Genomic DNA, 18,663 nt, shown 5'->3' with positions numbered 1-18,663 from the left:
TGAAAGCGCTTTGTATCCAACCCCCCCCCCCCAATATGTTAAGAAGCCTTAAGTATTTGGACAACTCACTTAGTGTATTAAAGAGTCTACACACTCGGAAACAGTTTGTTTTGGGTTGTTTTGCCTACTCGATTACACAGTGAATTTCTCAATACTTATTACTTCTTGAAATGGGGGGGGGGGGGGGACTTGATACTTAGTGCTTCCATTTCCAAATGGTAAAACATATGTATGGAAATACCATCAAATAAAGCTGATATTCTGTACTATCGCCTAACATGAAACAGCATGTCAATGTATTTTTTAAATGCAGGAGTATAGAGACACATTTAAAAGTACATTTGCTTCACTATCCAAATACATGCGTAGGGGAATGTAAAAACCCTTTCCACCAATACGATTCATACTTCCGATAAGTTGTGTTGAGTAATGTGGAGACGAGGGGTTTCAGATTAGAAAGACTTGAGCTTAGTTCCAGTTTATTGCAATCAATGGTATTCTAGACAAAGAGAGCAAGGACCCGTCTCAATCCTCTTAACATTCATATTTGTTGTGCCCCAGCATCTTGTAATGCACGGTCTCATGAAGTACAGCACAGCGGAAGGGCTTACCCAAACTATAAAATATACATCTTAGGCCTACCCTTAATACACAGTCCAGCTCTCAGCCACACACAACAACCCAAGCAGTCCGAAAGCTGGTAACAGTCAGGTTAAGATCAAGAAGAGGATACATGGTACGTAAAGACATACTTTGTAAACAATACATTGTTCCAGAATATATATATATACTTCCAGAATGTGTGCTTTTTATGGTGTGGAATATTTGCGAGATGTCAACAGTAGAAACAGGATTCCAGTTCGGCGATGTCAATGCTGACAGTCACATAATCGGTCACATACAGAACCCCTCTATTTCCCAGCTAGAGAAATCTGCTCACACCACAAACACACAAACTGTGTTGTCGGACTCTGTTGAAGAATATGGAGTGAGACTTGGATGGGAATGTTGCCTGACAGATCTACAAATCCAGAGACACAAGACCTGACACCGTTCAGAAAAGGTGTCAAATACAGTCACTGGCAGAAACGCATTAAAAAATAAAAAAAACTGACGACTGTCATTATGTGAGTTTGTGTTTGCATATTTATATCTAAACTTACAGAGGAATGGCAGTGTTAAACCAACATTATCTCAAAAGAAAAAAAGTGTACCAAAACAAGGGCAGATGCAGAACCCGCCTTCAATTAGAAGAAAAAAAAAGTCACCACAATGTCGTCTTTGATAGCAATGATTCTATATTAAATCAGATTCACATTAAAGTCTGACGTGTGGATGAACGTGTCATAAGAATCAGTAGCTCATTCATTCCAGTTTCAGGTGACTTGTTCAACTAGTAATGTCAGTTGTCAGGCCAATCGTTACCCATCTCAGAAAAAGTAAGTATCATTGAACTAAAGGAATAATGATCACAATTATACAGATGAGTCAACTGCCACTCACCAGAAAATAGTTTGCTTATAAAGAACCCGGGACACCAGAGTGAATCCATATTCAGGGACACACAGGCAGGACTAGTTTTGTTCAATGGCTTTTGTGAGGTACCCATTTGTGCAATACAGTCTAGTTATCGTGACCACCAAGGCATGTGCCCACTAGGAGGGAAATTAAAGAAGAAAAAACGTTTATCCCATCTGTTAGTTCAGTGGTTCCCAACCTTTTTCAGGTTACCGTACCACCAACTGAACGTTGCTCTGCCCAGAGTACCCCTGAAGTACCCCCTCGTGTGCATTTTACCAGTAGTCCTATGGTCTCCGGAGTCTTCTCAAGTACCCCCTGTGTATAGACCAAGTACACCCAGGGGTCCTAGTACCCCTGGTTGGGAATCACTGTTAGTTTATCTGCTGGGTCAACTCCGCCAATCAGACACCACGCGGGTCAGACTAATCAACAACAACCTCCAGTTTTCACCATAGAAAAAAAAAATATATGTTACAGACATCAGTTCATACTTTGGGTTAACTCTCCAGCAAACTTTGGAATGATTCAAAAAAACAACAAAAAACTATCTAGGCACAGAAAAAAAGTACAAAGAGTAAAGAGGCTATTTGTGAAGGCAAACAAATTAAATACAAAATACAATGTATTTACATTAAAAGGCTGAGCACCGGATAAAGTTGAAAAATATACATGTTTTTCCAGTGTTTCTAGTGTTGACATATATATATATAAAATAGTTTTAAAAGCATAAAGTCAAGTGGTCCATAGTGAAAATAAAACATTGCTCCTCTAAGGTCACTTGAGGAGGATATATCCCATTGGAAACGTCCAGTACATTATCATCATACTTGTGATAATATGAAGGTAGTGTGTGTGTGTGTGTGTGTGTGTGTGTGTGTGTCAGTGATAGTTGACGTCATAGCTCTTATAATGAGAGAAGTTGATGAGGGATGACACACCACTGGTTGTGTGGACAGGTTTCCTCACTCTGTCCACCATGCTCCGTGTGCTCCCTCGCTCTCTTTCGCGGTCATCGTCCTTTCCCTTCATCTCTCCAGTGTCACATCTAGTTTGGGTAATGACCAGTTCCATCTGTTCGTCCCCAACTACATCCTCTGCTCTGACAAAGATGAGAGTGTTCTCTCCATCCTCTTTTTCTCCCTCTTCCAGGCCATCCCTTTGTTCTCTCTCACACGGCCCTCTCCCTCTCTCAAGGGCTGGGGGGGAGCATGGTACTGAGAATGTCTATGAGATTGTCCAGACCCCACAGGTAGCCATCCTCGTGGTTGCCCTCCATCCAGGGGGTCCGGTGGTCCAGGGTGAGGAGGGCAGGCAGGGGCACCGTCTTCCCAAAGTCTATCATCCACACACGGGCCTGCCCCGACGCATCATGCACAAACAGCAGGGAGCTGCCCACCACCTGGGAGAAAACAGGACAGTCGAGTTCAGTGCGAGTGTTTTAAAGATGCACTACGCAGAAATCGCTCCACCATTTCCTGGTTGCTAAAATTCTAATAGTTCGCCTAATTTCAGATTGTGACAAAACAAGCATGTATAGTGTACAGAATCATTGTACCATCTAAACCACTTTCAAATATATTTTCCATAACCAAAAATATTGTATTTAAAGCTGTTTGAAGCTGGTGTACAAAACTGAAAGTAAAAGAGGTTTAGGGTTTGGCCGTGCTAGGCCGTCATTGTAAATAAGAATTTGTTCTTAACTGAGGTGCCTAGTTAAAGGTTACATTTTTTTTTAAATGTAAAAATGATTAGGGCACATAGAACAGATCTTCTGCTTCTTAGACTTGCTTTCAATGAGGATGACAGATCTTTAACTCACATTTCTATGTGAATTTGGTCAGGTAGCCCAAAAAGTTGCATATTGCAGCTTTAATAAGGAATTTGGATCATGTTCATATCAATTACATTGAATCATAACCCAGCAAAGAGGTTTGTTGAGGGAAAGTAATCATACCAAACGTTACTGTAAATATTGCCTTAATTTATTGCCTGTAAGTAAAGCAGAGTACAATGGCGTTTGTGTGTGTGTTACCTCATGTGTTCTGAAGAACTGGGATTTCTCCAGCACGGATCGCAGCTCTTTCAGACGTTGCAGGTAGAGTTTCTACCAGAGAGAGGAGAAAGGGGAGACAAACAGTCAAACAGACAGTCAATCTGAAGGGTCTGAGTAGCTCCCCTAGAACTCAAGTTCCCTTATGTGCCACCCGACTAAATGTCCCTCTAGAAACACATACCAGGATCTGAATGTTCCCATCCACAAAGTCTCCCAGGGCCTGCATGACCTGCTCTCTGTGTTTGGTCGTCTTAAAGTTGGTGTTACACGTCCCGTCTGCTCTCTGCACAGCACAAATGACAAACAACAGTATTTAGTCTCGTTATTGATGCAGTGAAAATAAACATTTTAAATAAAATATGAAGTAAGCTTTATGTGACATCTTTTTGAGTGCGGATCCATCATACCCATTTCCTTGTCTCATTATTGTGACCTGGAACAAGTTACTGTGCACATACATTTGAAAAACAACTTTTTTTTCTTAAAACTACTATTTTGACCCCCAGTTGAACCCAGTGTTCCCCCTGACCTTGATGCCCTCGATGCGGAAGCCCAGGGTGGCAGTGGAGCTGAGGGTTTCTCTCCACTGCATGTATCTGGGCTTCAGGATGCCTTGTTGGGCTCTCTCCTGATCCGTAGGGGCCCCGGGGTCCACGGCCACCATCTTCTCATACATGTCCCTGCGGAGCCGCGGATGCTCCCTGGCCTTCAGTAGCTCCTCCTCCAGGTAAGTCCTGATAGGACAGGGAAGACAGGGTTAGAGGGCCAGCTCGTTATCTAACAGCGAAGTTATCCAACAATAGTGATGACTGAAAGCTCAGCTACTTTCTTGCCTCCTGGACCTTCACTAAATCGGTTTTGAGTGTGTGGTAGATTCTGCCTATTATTTTCCAGCTCAGTACTGGAAACACCTAACTCGGGGCCTCCCAAGTGCCGCAGCGGGCTAAGGCACATCATCGCAGTGCTAGAGGCATCACTACAGACCCATGTTCAATCCCGGGCTGTATCACAATTGGTCGTGATCGGGAGTCCCAAAGTTCAGCGTACAATTGGCCCAGCGTCGCCCGGGTTAGGGGAGGGTTTGGCCAGGGGTGCTCTAGCGACTCCTTGTGGTGGGCCGGGCACCTGCAGGCTGACATCGGTAGTCAGTTGAACGGTGTTTCCTCCGACACGTTGGTGCGGCTGGCTTCCGGATTAAGAGGGCGGGTGTTAAGGAGCGCGGTTAGGAGGGTCATGTTTCGGAGGACACGTGACTAGACCTTCGCCTCCCGAGCCCGTTGGGGAGTTGCAGCGATGAGACAAGATTTAAATTGGGGAGAAAAGTGGGGTAAAAAATAAATAATAATACATTTAAAAAATACAAACTCTTCCCCCCGTCTCTCACCTGCTGCCCATCTTGCAGTCCATGATGGAGGGAGAGTCAAAGTCAGCCAGGAGGTCGTCCATTAGGTTGTAGTCCTGTTCGTTCCTCTGCACCACGCCGTAGTAGCCAGGGACATACGGCCGCAGAGTGTCCCCCATCAGCTTCGACAGGCACAGCTGCTCACACTCACAGTAGCGCTTCAACAAACGCCCATACTCCCCCGCCTGGAAGTTACCTACGAGACAGAGGAGAGAGAGAGACCAGAGAGAATGTGTGAAAGAAAGAGGTCAGCGGGGACAGAGAAACACACAGAGAGAGAAAGAAAGAGAGAAGAAGAGAGAAGAAGAAAGAGAGAAAGAGAGAAAGAGAGAAGAGAGAAGAGAGAAAGAGAGAAGAGAAGAGAAGAGAGAAGGAGAAGGAGAAAGAGAGGGAGAGGGAGAGAGGGAGAAGGAGAGAGAAAGAGAGAAAGAGAGAGAGGTGTATACCTGCATGCCCGGCGAGCTGCACCCAGGGATAGCGCTTCTTAAAGGACACAACGAAGGGAGACCAGTGCACCATAGTTTTCAGCTTCTGCCACTGCTTGGTCTGGAAGGAGAGCAGCAACAAAATGGGTTACACACACCACCAGTCAGCTAAACTAGTGGTTTAAACATGTGGTCGTCCAGACTCATTCCTACTCGGGCCACAGCAGACACCTGGATAGAACATGTCGTCTCGCTTATCAGTGGGTCATAAGACCATTTGAGAGGTTGGTCAAAATAGTTTGAAAACAAAAGGATCTAAAAAAGACACATACCACACAGAGACATTTCTGCAGAATCAGAGAGAGAGAGACATTTCTGCAGAATCAGAGAGAGAGAGAGAGAGAGAGAGAAAGAAGTCCCAGCCCGCTTGAGCCAAGGCCAGGTACACAACGTTCCTCACAGCCCCCATTCGCAAAACATTGACCAGAACCGTCACACTGGTTCCACAGTAAAAAAAATATATATAATAATAACAAAACACACCGCCCCTGGCCTACACAAGGAACACTGTGTGAGTTTGATTGAGTAGGTGTGGGAGTGTGTGGGTTTGCTGCGAGTCTGCTTGGGTATTTGTGAATGTGTGTACGTGCAGTGAGTGTGTGTGTAGAGTTCTTTATTTATCTTTATTGGAAAAATACAGCAAGGTCACTATGCAAGGGCCTTTGACGCAAGCAAGCAGAGGAGAACATACACAGCATTGATTATACACACACGTCACTGACTAGGACATGATACTGTATGTGTGTGGGAATTCACACGAGGGAGAGAGAGAAAGGGAAAGAGAGACAGCGAGAGAGATAGGGACAGAGACACAGATAGAGAGGCAGAAGGAGAGCGCAAAAGGTAGGGAAGACAACATGTTTGAGAAAAGAGACAAGAGAAAGAAGAGGGAAGGCAGAGGTCCTCATCAAAGAAGTAATTCAGTGGAAGGACAGTGCATCATAAACCAGTCTTTAATGATCATTAACAATCCCCAGTCTGCGAAAGAATGCACGCCCCACTACAGCCCAGCACAACCAAACAAACCCAGACCATGTTTGTCTGTCTGCCCGACTCACACATTCTTTCTACTGGACTGCTGTGACTTTGTGCTGTATACAGAGTGAGGAAAGAGAGTATTAATTTCAAAAAAAGACTATTCATAAAATGTATCTCAGAATAGGAGTGCTGATCTAGGATCTGTCCAGGGCTCCCGAGTGGCGCAGCGGTCTAAGGCAGTGCATCTCAGTGCAAGAGGCGTCACACTGCAGTCCCTGGTTCGAATCCAAGCTGAATCACATCCGGCCGTGATTGGGAGTCCAATAGGGCGACGCAAAATTGGCCCAGTATGGTCCGGGTTTGGCCGGGGTAGGCCATCATTGTAAATAAGAATTTGTTCTTAACTGACTTTCCTAGTTAAATTGAGGTTAAATAAAAAATATATAAATCTTATTCATTATTATCTAAAAAGGCAAACTGATCCTAAATCAACACTCCTACTGTGAGACACTTTGTGGATACTGAATGCATGGTAAAGAACAGAGACAGAGGAGGCCTGTAAACCTAGTCGTCAGAGTCCCGTGGCTAGTCAATGCCAACAGAGACTTCCGAGCTCCAAAGCTCTTTACCAGCTTAACCCAAACATAACCCTTGCCTCGGCGCAGACGACACATACACACTCACAATTTTCAACCTCTCCTTGTCCCAGTCTGTAATCCCGACAGACATGTTTTAAGGTGACCACCATCATCCCTGTTTCGACGAACTCTAAGGCTTCCTGCCACAATGACTACCGCCATGTAGCACTCACTTCTGTAATCATCAAGTTCTTTGAAAGGCTGGTTAAGGCTCACACCACCTCCACCATCCCACTCACTCCAATTTGCATACCGCCCCCAACAGATTCATAGATGACACAATCTCAATTGCTCTTCACACTGCCCTCGCCCACCTGGATCAGAGGAATAACCGTGTGAGAATGCTGTTCACCGACTACAGCTCAGCGTTCAACACCATTATCCACCTCCAAGCTTGTCACCAAGCTTAGGACTCTGGGTCTGAACACGTCCCTCTGCAACTGGATCCTGGGCTTCCTGACAGGCCGACCCCAGGTGGTGAGGGTAGGCAACATCACGTCCACCACGCTGACCCTTAACACAGGGGCGTGTTCTTAGTCCCTTCCTGTACTTCCTGTTCACCCACGAGTAGGTGGCCACACACACACGAATCCAATACCATTACCGAGTTCGCTAGCGACAACAGTGGTAGGCCTGATCACCGGCGACGATGAGTCAGCCTACGGGGAGGAGGACCTGACAGTGTGGTGCCGGAGCAACAACCTCTCCCTCAACGTCAGCAAGACCAAGGAGCTGATCGTGGACTACAGGAAACAGTCAAAGACTCCAACCGCCCAACCCATAGACCGTTTTCTCTGCTACCGCACGGCAAGAGGTCCCAGTGCATCAAGTCAGACAACAGGCTCTTGAACAGCTTCTATCCCCAAGCAATACGATTGATAAATCGCTAACAAAATAGCTACACGGACTGTATTTGCACTGTCTCTATGCACACTCACACACGGTCACTCCAACACACACTCACATACATGGTCACTCCATTTGCTCACTCGTACATAATATACTGACTCTACACCCCCACTCACATGCAAGCTGCTGCTACTCTGTTTATCCTATCTTAGATCCTGTTGCCGAGTCACCTTACAGCTATAGATATCTACCTGTGCGTTCAGCTAAGCCAATCACTTCATCTATCATCCTCTCTCTCTGAGCTGAGCATTGGGTGCCACTCCAGGGGGTCTATACCCCTTCTAAAACGGCTATCTTCTCCTCTTTCACTCCTCCCTCTCATCCACTTGTTTATCTCCCACCTGCAGTTCAGGCCAGACAGCTTAATGAAAGGCCGGGGGGGTGGGGGGGGCAGATGTAACTCAGTCCCCTCTATTAGATTTCACCCCCCATCCTCCCATCTCCTTCATTATTACCTGACCTGACTGACCCTGGAGAGGGGACTGGTGACATGGAACCTCTCACTTTATCTTCTTTCTCATTCCCCCATTCTTGCCCAAACTCTGCCCTCACTTCTCCTTTTCGTAATCCCCATACTTTTCCCTTTCTCAAAGTCTCTCTCTCTCTCTCATTCTCCTGCCTTCACTCACTGCTTCCCACTGTCATCCTAATCCCCCTCTACTCCACTATTAACAGCAGGGCTCTACTCCACTATTAACAGCAGGGCTCTACTCCACTATTAACAGCAGGGCTCTACTCCACTATTAACAGCAGGGCTCTGTCCCTTTGGCCCCTTCCTCCTCCTTTTCTTCCCTTCATCCTACACCACACTCTTGGAATGTGTCTGGCCCCTGTCACGAAGATAGCAGCCATGAAACACACACACACACGTCAGTAGTGACATTCTCGACATCAGTGTTGTCTGCAAGAGGAACAGAAAAGCTCTGTTCTGGCAATGAGGCAAAAAAAAAAAAAAAAAAAACGGCTGTGAAGCTCTGGCCTACAGCCCCGATGTCTATTCGGCCAGCAGCCATCATCATAAATCCCCCCTGGCTTCCCACCGCCTTAGCCCAGAGAGCAGAGCACCTTATTAAAAAAAACACCCATGACATGACTACAGCTTTTCCTAATAAAAAGACAACTCCTAGGTGTCACAAACCCGGTCAAATAAAAGACCAAGTCTGATGGTGTTGGACCTAATAGAGCCAATACACACCTGACCCGGCCTACAGACCCGTCCATATTAGCTCATGCCAGAGTAGATGTATTTCTCTCTGAAGGAGGATGATCTAACTCGCCTGTAGATACCTGCCTCAACTAGATAGGACAGGGTCTGTAGCAGCGACTACACGCATACCAGAGAGAGGAGATACTGTGTACCTGCCCACCTCATGGCTACTCCTAGAGAGAAAGGCAGCCTTATATACTGGATTTACAACAGGGGCCCGCTGTGGAATGTTCAGGTATAAATACGCTATGTGGAACAAACATGCCTCTCTGACAAGTCGAGTAAGGAATCACGTCGGCTCTACTTGTGGCATTTGTATTGGCGACGCTCGACAATGTGGTCCTGACCACGTCCATTCCCACATGGACAGAGACAGTCTTCCCCTGTCCACACCTAAGTATATTATATCTATGACTTTAGAAGGCCAGGGTCATCTGACTTCACCTCCTAGCTATACCATACTTATGTTAAAAGGCCCGGGGGGGCGGGGGGTATATGGCCAATATACCACGGCAACGCGGAGTGCCTGGATACAGCCCTTAGCCGTTGTATATTGGCCATATACCACAAACCCTGTGGTGCCTTATTGCTATTTTAAACTGGTTACCAATGTAGTAATTAAAATAGTTTTAAAAAATCTGTTTTGTCATACCTGTGGTATACAGTCTGAAATACCACGGCTTTCAGCCAATCAAAACCACCCAGTGTCTAATGTACTGGATCTAAGCCTGCCCTCACCTGTTGACATTCATCTCCCATCTCAGCTCTTCCCAATAGTAAATCTAATCTGTGTCTCATCTCTTACCTGGCAGACGGCGCAGTAGTGGAGCAGCAGCCCGGCGCTGACACAGGCACACACAGACACAGAGAGGAAGTGAGAGCGTAGCCAGTCCCACACACTCCGCACAGGGTCTCCAAACGTGACCTCCACGAGCGTCCGGCGCTCCATCAGACTGTCCCTCAGTTAGCCTAGCGGGGTTAGCATTTAGCCTTGCCCCTCTCTCTGTATGTCACTGTTAGCCTAGCACGAGCATTTAGCCTTACCTCTGACTGATAGAAGCTGTCTGTCCCCCAGTTAGCCCTGCAGCATTAGCAGTCAACCAATGGAATTGCCTGGCTTTGTTAACTTGTGTTCTGGTGAACCTCCCCTCTCATATGAGGTTACACTATAATCCCTCTCCCACTGAGCCCTCCCCCTCTCTCACTGCCTTATCTTTAACACCAACTCGTCTCGGTCTTCTCAGACGCATTTTGTCACCCTCTTACTGTACCACTGTCTCCCTACATGACATTCTCTTCTCTCTCCCCATCTCGGGCTCGCTCTTTAACTCGTTGTTCTCCCTCCCGCTCTCTCACTAATCTGTAACTTAACGCTCAATTTTCCCTCCAAATTCATTATGACCTCTGCCCCCCCCCGGTTTTCAATTTTCCCTCTCCAAGTTTCTGTCCTCTCTCACACCAACTGCCTTTCTGACATCCTCTCACAATCTGTTTATAGTAGTCTCTCCCTTTCTCTAATCCCTCCATCAGCCTGTACTGAGCCGGTGTCCTCAGAAACCCAGAGTCCCTAGTGACATACATGACTGTAATACCTCTTTAGTCTACACTGCTTTTGACGACACATACTAGTCACAGGAAATATACTTCTGTAGTGTAAGGACCTTCTATGAGAGATGTCTCCCACACTAGCTCCGGGGGTAGTATAGCTGAGTAGTATAGCGTAAAGACAATGGCTCTCCCACACTTCATGTTCCTGCAGGAATTACCTCAATACCAGCAGACAGCATTTTTTGCTCTGTTAGCTAAATTGAAAATAAAAAGGTTTTCAAAATATCCACACATATTTTACTCATGTAAATCCAGAGAGACAAGTGAGAGAGAGAAAGAGAGAGAGAGCAATAGTGGGGAAAAGGCAAAAATCCTTGAAGTGTGTGAGTATAATGCAAAAGACATCTATCTACCTAACTTAGCCAATTCTGCTTTGTCATCATGCTGGAGCCAAAGTGAATTACTGGATTGGATATTCAGAGGAAAACAACATTTCCAAATACCACTAACCCTGTTTTCTTTCCCTCTTTCTCTCTCAAACCCAGGACTCCTTGGAAAACAGTGGCAATTGTTACTGATTGGACTATCCGGACTAAATAAAGAAAATTTAAATCCACTAGAGTACTCCCCCTATAGCTCCCTCTAAACCCTTCCCCCGCAGTCCTGTCCCTCTTTGTCCCTCAGCGAGAGAGAGGTATGAAGCGTTTGATTTACAAAGGGGGTACTCCCTGTTTTAGTGCTCACAACACCAGTGTGCTGTAGTCTTTAAAGACGTCCTCCAACAAACAAAAACATTTGGTTGAAAAGTGATATCCCAAGTATAAATACAGTAAAGTACTAAATGGTAAAAAAATAAACAAAAATAAAAAACATTGAGTAAAATAGTGTTTTTTTAAAGACAACCGCAAACTTCAAGGAGTAGGCCATTCGAGGAGTTAGTCTAGATGGGTATATGTGATGTCAGATTGATGGCCTTCCCCCTTGCTTGAGGAACAATAGAGGCGCAACAGAGAACAAAAGAGGAAAGCCCCCCCCCCCCACACACACACACAATGGCATGACTTACCTGGACCACCTATTGAGATGTACCTTTTGTTAAGTAAATCTTGGGATATCACTTTTCAACAGGAAAAGTTTTTAATTTTTAATTTTATTTATTGTAAATTAAAATCGCTGGATGAGGTCTTACTTTTAGGTGTGATGCTGCTCTTTTTCAGGCCTTGTTTACATGTAAATCAAATCTGCTCCCTTCTGCTCTCTTTGGCATGAGCACAGCTCAACCACAGCCCAGTCAACACACAAAAAAACAGAAGTCTGACACAAATGTGTGTTTTAATGCTTTTGTGAACACTTACAAATATGTGTGAGAGTGCTGCAAGTTGGCAATTGTGAGTTGCATAACGGGAGTTTGTGTACGAGTTGGTTCTTGTGTGTGCACATGGAGCATGCCCTGTATGAGCTGGTATGTGTTGTGGGGTATATTGTAGTGTGTGTGTGTGTGTGTGTGTGTGTGTGTGTGTGTGTGTGTTTAGAGAGGGTACTTTATCACTCCTCCACTCATCTATATTTTCCTCTGCATTCTGTTCCACTGCCTGTGAATCAGCGGAAAACCTTATGCCGTGGTGCAAGGCTAGACGGGGGGGAAGATAGTGTCAGAGAAATGAAGGGATGATGCAGGCAGAAATTAGACTATGAAATAGGTTAAAAGTAATGTGAATAATGCAAGACGTTACATTCAAAATACAGACCGAGAGAGAGAGAAAATGAAAAAAAAGAGAAACAGCGCCATATATGGCAATGATGTCGCCTAGCAACGCAACTGCCTTCAGCCCAATTTTCCATGACACACTGAGCTGTGAACGCGTGACGGCAGTGTGTGTAGTGTGTGTGAGTGTGTGCCTTAAACTCTGAATATGTATTTGTGTGAGCAGGCAAGTGTCTACTTGGTACATCATTGAGCACAAGGTTTAACAACTGGTTTGGCCACACTTTGAAAGCCTACAGTAAGCCAATAACAACAAAGGCCCTAATACTACCACCACCGACAACACTCCTCGGTGATGCCGTATCACACCAGCTAGATCCAAAATGGATGCCCTAGTACAGTCACTCACTCCTCGGTACTTCCCTCTGTTCCAGATATTCAACCATAACAGTAGTGTGGGATCTACAAGATGGGAACTGCTGACCAACCCCCTTTCACCCAGACGACACTCATGCATTAACAAGGATGACACACACGCGCAAATATGGAAATATCTGAACTCGCAGAAGATAAAGCGAATCGGAGATAAAGCAAATGTAGTGAGGAAAAGAGAGAGAGCGAGACAACGTAGGTAGGAAACGTTGAAAAACAGCTTCTATCGTAAGGCCATCAGACAGTTAAACAGCCATCACTAACATTGAGTGGCCGCGGCCAACATACGGACTCAAATCTCTAGCCACTTTAATAATTACAAATTGGATGTAATAAATGTATCACTGGTCACTTTAAACAATGCCACTTTATATAAATGTTTACATACCCTACATTACTCATCTCATATGTATAAACTGTACTCTATACCATCTACAGCATCTTGCCTATGCCGTTTGGTCATCGCTCATCCATATGTACATATTCTTATTCATTCCTTTACACTAGTGTGTATAAGGTAGTTGTTGTGATATTGTTAGATTACTTGTTAGATATTACTGCATGGTCGGAACTAGAAGCACATTTCGCTACACTCGCATTAACATCTGCTAACCATGTGTATGTGACCAATAACATTTGATTTGAGCAAAGGGATAGAGCTATGGCTAAGTGCTGAATTCAGGGTGTTTGGGTACATTTTCTGGAGGCTCACTCTCACCACACATTGACTCACACACAGCATAGAAACTCACTGGAATCACACATCAATGCCATCTAAATAGATCAGTCATTATGTGTTACTTGGAAGGCCATCTCCCTCTCAGAGACATGAACAAACAAGGACTGAACAGATGTCCTCCTGAAGTAGTTTCTCTCACAAACAAAGGCACATTGATTATGCACTCAGAGAGAGACAGAAAGTAAAAGGGAGAGAGAGAACGTGTGTGTGTGTGTGTTGGTGATATGTAACATGTGGAAATTCTAGTACTTCCACACAGTCTTTCTCGGTGGTGACTTCCAGGATTCACACCATTCCTGTTCAGGAAGAGAGCTTGCCTGATTTTCAATTGGTCCATTTCCAGGAAAGACATCCTGTTTTTGAGCTCATGTCATTCCAAGCATTTCTGGTCAGGGCGCATCAAAGGCCTCCGACTGGGGAGGGAAACGCCATAAATGTACCACTGTAAGAAGGTTAGAGCTGCATCATACATGGGACAAAACAAGAACAGCTCGAGGTTCAGAAAACGACCCTGTGTTAATCGAGCCGAGCTCATTAGTGATAATCACAGTCAAGGGTCATAGTGGTTGGGGGTCATGGGTAAAGAGTCACTCAGGAGTCAAAGGTTCACCGATCACCAATAAAACCCCCTAGTCATTGGCTTAGGAGTATTATGTAAGAGACACCAAAAGTTAACCTGGCCCTCTGATAGGCCAGCCGATTTCCATCATATTGTTTACACCTAACTGATCCTTTCTGATCTATGCATAAATACAATATGCACGCCAAACTCCTTCAGGCTAAAAATACATAAGTGTTCCAAGGGTCATTTAAAATAAAATACAAATTATACCCGTGACGCAGCCATTGACCTAATATTCACCACACCCCCTGCGGTAGGAGCACATGGCCTGGGTGGCTTTGTGTTTGTGACCCGAGTGAGACGTCAGTAGGTCTGACACAAACACTGACATTGAGGAATTAACACTGAGTGCGTTTGTTTTATTGACATGCAGTCTGTAAGTCAACAAAATGGGAGTGAGGTGCTGGAACACACATTACCAGTGAAGGTCTGCTCTGCGCATTAGGACCTCATTTTAATCATAGTGCATCTCATAAATGAAAGAAGAAAAAAAAAGACTTGGCCTTATATCAATAGCATGAGAGCATACAACTGTACCGTGTGTGTGTGTGTGTGTGTGTGTGTGTGTACAGAAAGTAGCCTAATAAAAAGCACGAGCTGGCATACACCCAGAGAAATTATCTTGTGTAGAGGTGCTGACTAACTGTGAATACACTGCAAGCTACACAAATAAAGAGAGTTTAGCCAATAAATCCCCGGGAGTCTTTATTTATTTGTGTACAGAGAGTAAATAGGCCTGTGTGTATATATATATATATATATATATATATATATATATATATATATATGCATGTGCCCATCTTTGGCACTTCCAGCCAACATTCAGGACCGATTATAGCAAAGGAGTTTAACATAATCCTACTGTGTGTTTTTGTATGCAACTAAATATAAGATGGTCTACTGACTAGAGTTTTCCACCGCATTTATCGCACAATAATTATATATATATATATATATATGGCACACTTACCCCCGTGCTTTCGTCTGGGCTGCCCAGCGTGTTGCATATGACTGGGGACAGGCTGGGCTCGATGTCGCTGCCGTTGAAGTCATCCTCGGACTCCTCAAAGGACGAGGCGGAGGACAAGCAGCCGGCGGAGGACGAGTTGGAGAGCTTTCTGTGAAAGCGCATTAGCGCCGGGGAGCCTCCGCAGCCACTGTCCGAGCATGGGGACTCATCATCGGCGTGTGGGCCCAGCGATGATCCACCGACTCCGAGTCCCATGGTCCTTGGATCTAGTGTTTCCTGGGTCCGACTGGGGCTTAGATCTCTGGTTATAATAAGCTTTGGGATAGTACCGGGGAAACTTTGGCTGCATAGTGGACTTTGGACCTGTCCGTGTGGCTGTATTGGAGAGTTGATCGAGGGGTCCTCCTGGTTCCCCGACTCAACTGAACAACTGTTTTGATCATTTTTCCTGACAGCTTCGGGCTCACGGGAAGCAGTGAGAGAGTTAGATTTGGTCATTTCTACCTCTGTGTGGGGTAAATCATACCCTATCGGTTCTGACACGCCGTTTGTCAGAGGTTCGTCCAAACGCAAGCTCAGTGATGCCAGGGTCCGTCTTAAATTCTCATTGCCAGATGTGCGCCAATGGACTGAACCATCCGGTTGTACAGCCCCCGATACCCCGCTGACCTCCGAGGCAACCCCACCCTGTTTATCAAATCCGAATGGTTTGTTTTCCATGGCCCAAGCCGGGGCATTCCAGACATGGTCTTCTCCCGTTGTTTCTGGGCCGCTGCGCTGCGTAACTGCGCAGCGAGTTCTGTCGAATCCTCTGGACCGTGTTTCCAAGCCCGTCGCATCGAAGGACGAGTCGGCCGCTCCCTTGCTCACAGCGTCACAGTCGAGAGCCTGAATATTTTCATAATGAATTCCAGATGGGTATTCGGCGGTGTGGTCCACTACCTCCGACTCAGTCTGGCCTCTCAACAACTTCCCTCGCCCGTTACCACGAAGGGTTTCCGAATTTCTAGATCCTATTACCAGCCCTACCTCTGATTGACCTGTGCCTGGCGAAGGCAACTGCTTCGTTTTCATCCGATTCCTGTAAAACCGGTCACACCTTCGCTCCTCACGGGTAAATCTGCGGATAGGGAGTAGTTTGGGTGTTTCTGTTGGTTTCCATTTCGCTTTGCCTGGAGCGGCGGTGGAGTACGAGAGACCACAGCACGTTTGACCCATTCTGTACACGGTAGTAGTAGCGCACAAGTCACACCTTCCAAGATGTATCAAATTTGAAACAATTCGCACTGTGCAGCAAAGTAACACATGAGTCACGTGCTCCACTCATTGTTGCCAATGATGAATGACAATTATAGGCACATGTTTGAATGTCCCATATCTGCAAGAAAAAAAAGATGAAAACAGTTTTAGAATATTTTGCAAAAACACAACATAGGCTAGTCTACTGCTTTCCATTTGGTCTGGTCTATGTGATATTTCAATAAACAACTCCAAACAATGTCATAAGGTACACAATGTTGCTTTCATTAAAGAGATAAGTGACATTTGTGTCTGTGTGGAGGGTGAACAAAAATTAATGTGGCTGTAAAACAGGAACGCTTTTTTTGTTTTTCTGTGCCTTTTGAGGCGAATGCTTTGCTCATGTTTCTTGCCTTGGGATTGTTGCCTCAAGTCTGTTTGGTTTGGCTTGAGATAGATGGTTTATGCCAGAGCTCAGAGCCCTATTCTACAAATCAGGGTTGAAGAGTTAAAGCCAATGTATGCATGATCTGAACATTTGGTCTGAGGATTCGTATGGCGGGCGTGACGCAATTCGCTGAGCCCCTGGCGGCATGCGGAGGCCAAATCTACCTCCATACAACCCATACAACATTGCTGTGTGCCTCAAATGTTGTAACAATGCGAAGTGCTCTGTATAGCTCCGCGTTGACATAATTGTTTTGACGGTATGTGGGGGCGTGAGGTCCTGTATAAACACAAACTCACTTCCTTGGCAACTTCCTTCACAGCAGCTCTGCGAAGCATAAAAAGTATGTTTGCTCTGACATCTGTGGAGGCCGCATCGCAGTAACTGCTGTACTGCCACTGCAGATGGCTGGCTGATTGATCATGCAAAGAATTTGACCGAGATAACTTTGGTCCACTCTCGAGTTCAACTCGGGATAACCAGTACCACGAAAGTGGCTCACCTTTCAGTCAGGTACATTTCGATGGCAACGAATCCTTCAGAACTAACCTGACTCAGGGCGGGCTAACTCCATTTATCCTGAATGAAGAGTCTGAGCCACAAGTTGAGGACCAATGAAATCAGATTCCCTCCATCTCGCAAAGATTGCATAGTCATCGACATCGTTTGCGGAAGATGACTGATTCAATAGTTTATTAATTAAATGTTGTTTTGTTTGTAAAACCTTTGTTTTATGTTAAAATACCTATCACACATTTAAATACGACAGAATGCATTTGAACCTCCACACACAGTAACACTTTTGTATGGAAATTATATTATTTTATTGATAGGAGTGGGGGATAAGCACACCGAAGACGGCATTGACTATCAGTAATTAAATAAAGACTGCACTTCAAAAAGCCAATTTCATACCATTGCTGAATTAAAACCTAAACTTGTCTTTCATTTTGATCTGGGCACAAATGAAAATGTGGCACTGACTCGCACATGGATTGATGTTTCAGAATTGTCTCAGCATGCGCAGTTACAAGCCTACAAAACTTTTTTTTCAATTTTCGCCTAAAATGACATACCCAAATCTAACTGCCAGTACCTCAGGACCTGAAGCAAGGATATGCATTTTTTCTTGATACTGTTTGAAAGGAAACACTTTGAAATTTGTGGAAATGTGAAATTAATGGAGGATAATATAACACATTAGATCTGGTAAAAGATAATGCAAAGACAATTGTGTTTTGTTTTGTTCCATCATTGAAATGCAAGACAAAGCCATTAAATGACTTAGGACTCTAGGCGCAATTTAAATATTTTCCACTCGATGGCAGCAGTGTACGTGCAACGTTTTAGACTGATTCAATGATCCATTGCATTATTGTTAAAAATGTTGTATCAAGTCTGCCCAAATGTGCCTAATTGGTTTATTGATACATTTTCAAGTTCATAACTGTGCACTCTCAAACAATAGCATGGTATTCTTTCACTGTAATAGCTACTGTAAATTGGACAGTGCAGTTAGATTAACAAGAATTTAAGTGTTTTGCCCATATCAGATATGTCTATGTCCTGGGAAATGTTCTTGTTACTTACAACGTCATGCTAATCACCTTATTCACCGATTCTGTAGAGGCTAGAGTAAGCGCCAGGCGGATGAGCAATATCCTCCATCATAGGACAGATGAAGCCTGAGCTGAAATGTAAAGCTAGTTTAAGCTGACTAACTAGAAAACGCTGAGTAGATCTAGCTTGCTTCATAGTATACAACTC

The 18,663-nt window shown here is 44.9% G+C and overlaps 1 protein-coding gene across 2 annotated transcripts; it reads right to left on the bottom strand.

Moving 5' to 3' along the window:
• Window positions 1-455: 455 nt before the first annotated feature.
• On the bottom strand, window positions 456-16,551 carry LOC139386156 (inositol-trisphosphate 3-kinase C-like). Of its 2 annotated transcripts, none has more exons than XM_071131613.1 (7): window positions 15,210-16,551; window positions 5,423-5,522; window positions 4,959-5,172; window positions 4,104-4,308; window positions 3,756-3,857; window positions 3,554-3,625; window positions 456-2,920 (listed from the first exon to the last, which is right to left on the bottom strand). In XM_071131613.1, the coding sequence occupies exons 1-7, from the start codon at window positions 16,425-16,427 to the stop codon at window positions 2,711-2,713; spliced, it is 2,121 nt and encodes a 706-aa protein (XP_070987714.1). In that variant the 5' UTR covers window positions 16,428-16,551; the 3' UTR covers window positions 456-2,710. The 2 variants fall into 2 exon arrangements, with proteins under 2 accessions (XP_070987714.1, XP_070987715.1); XM_071131614.1 differs by lacking the exon at window positions 15,210-16,551 and adding an exon at window positions 9,999-10,665.
• Between the last annotated feature and the right edge of the window lie 2,112 nt (window positions 16,552-18,663).

The sequence above is a fragment of the Oncorhynchus clarkii genome, chromosome 27 (assembly GCF_045791955.1).
Source record: "Oncorhynchus clarkii lewisi isolate Uvic-CL-2024 chromosome 27, UVic_Ocla_1.0, whole genome shotgun sequence".
Lineage (NCBI taxonomy): Eukaryota > Metazoa > Chordata > Actinopteri > Salmoniformes > Salmonidae > Oncorhynchus > Oncorhynchus clarkii.
Note: the sequence above shows the minus strand (reverse complement) of the source record. Positions and strands in the feature narration are given on the sequence as shown.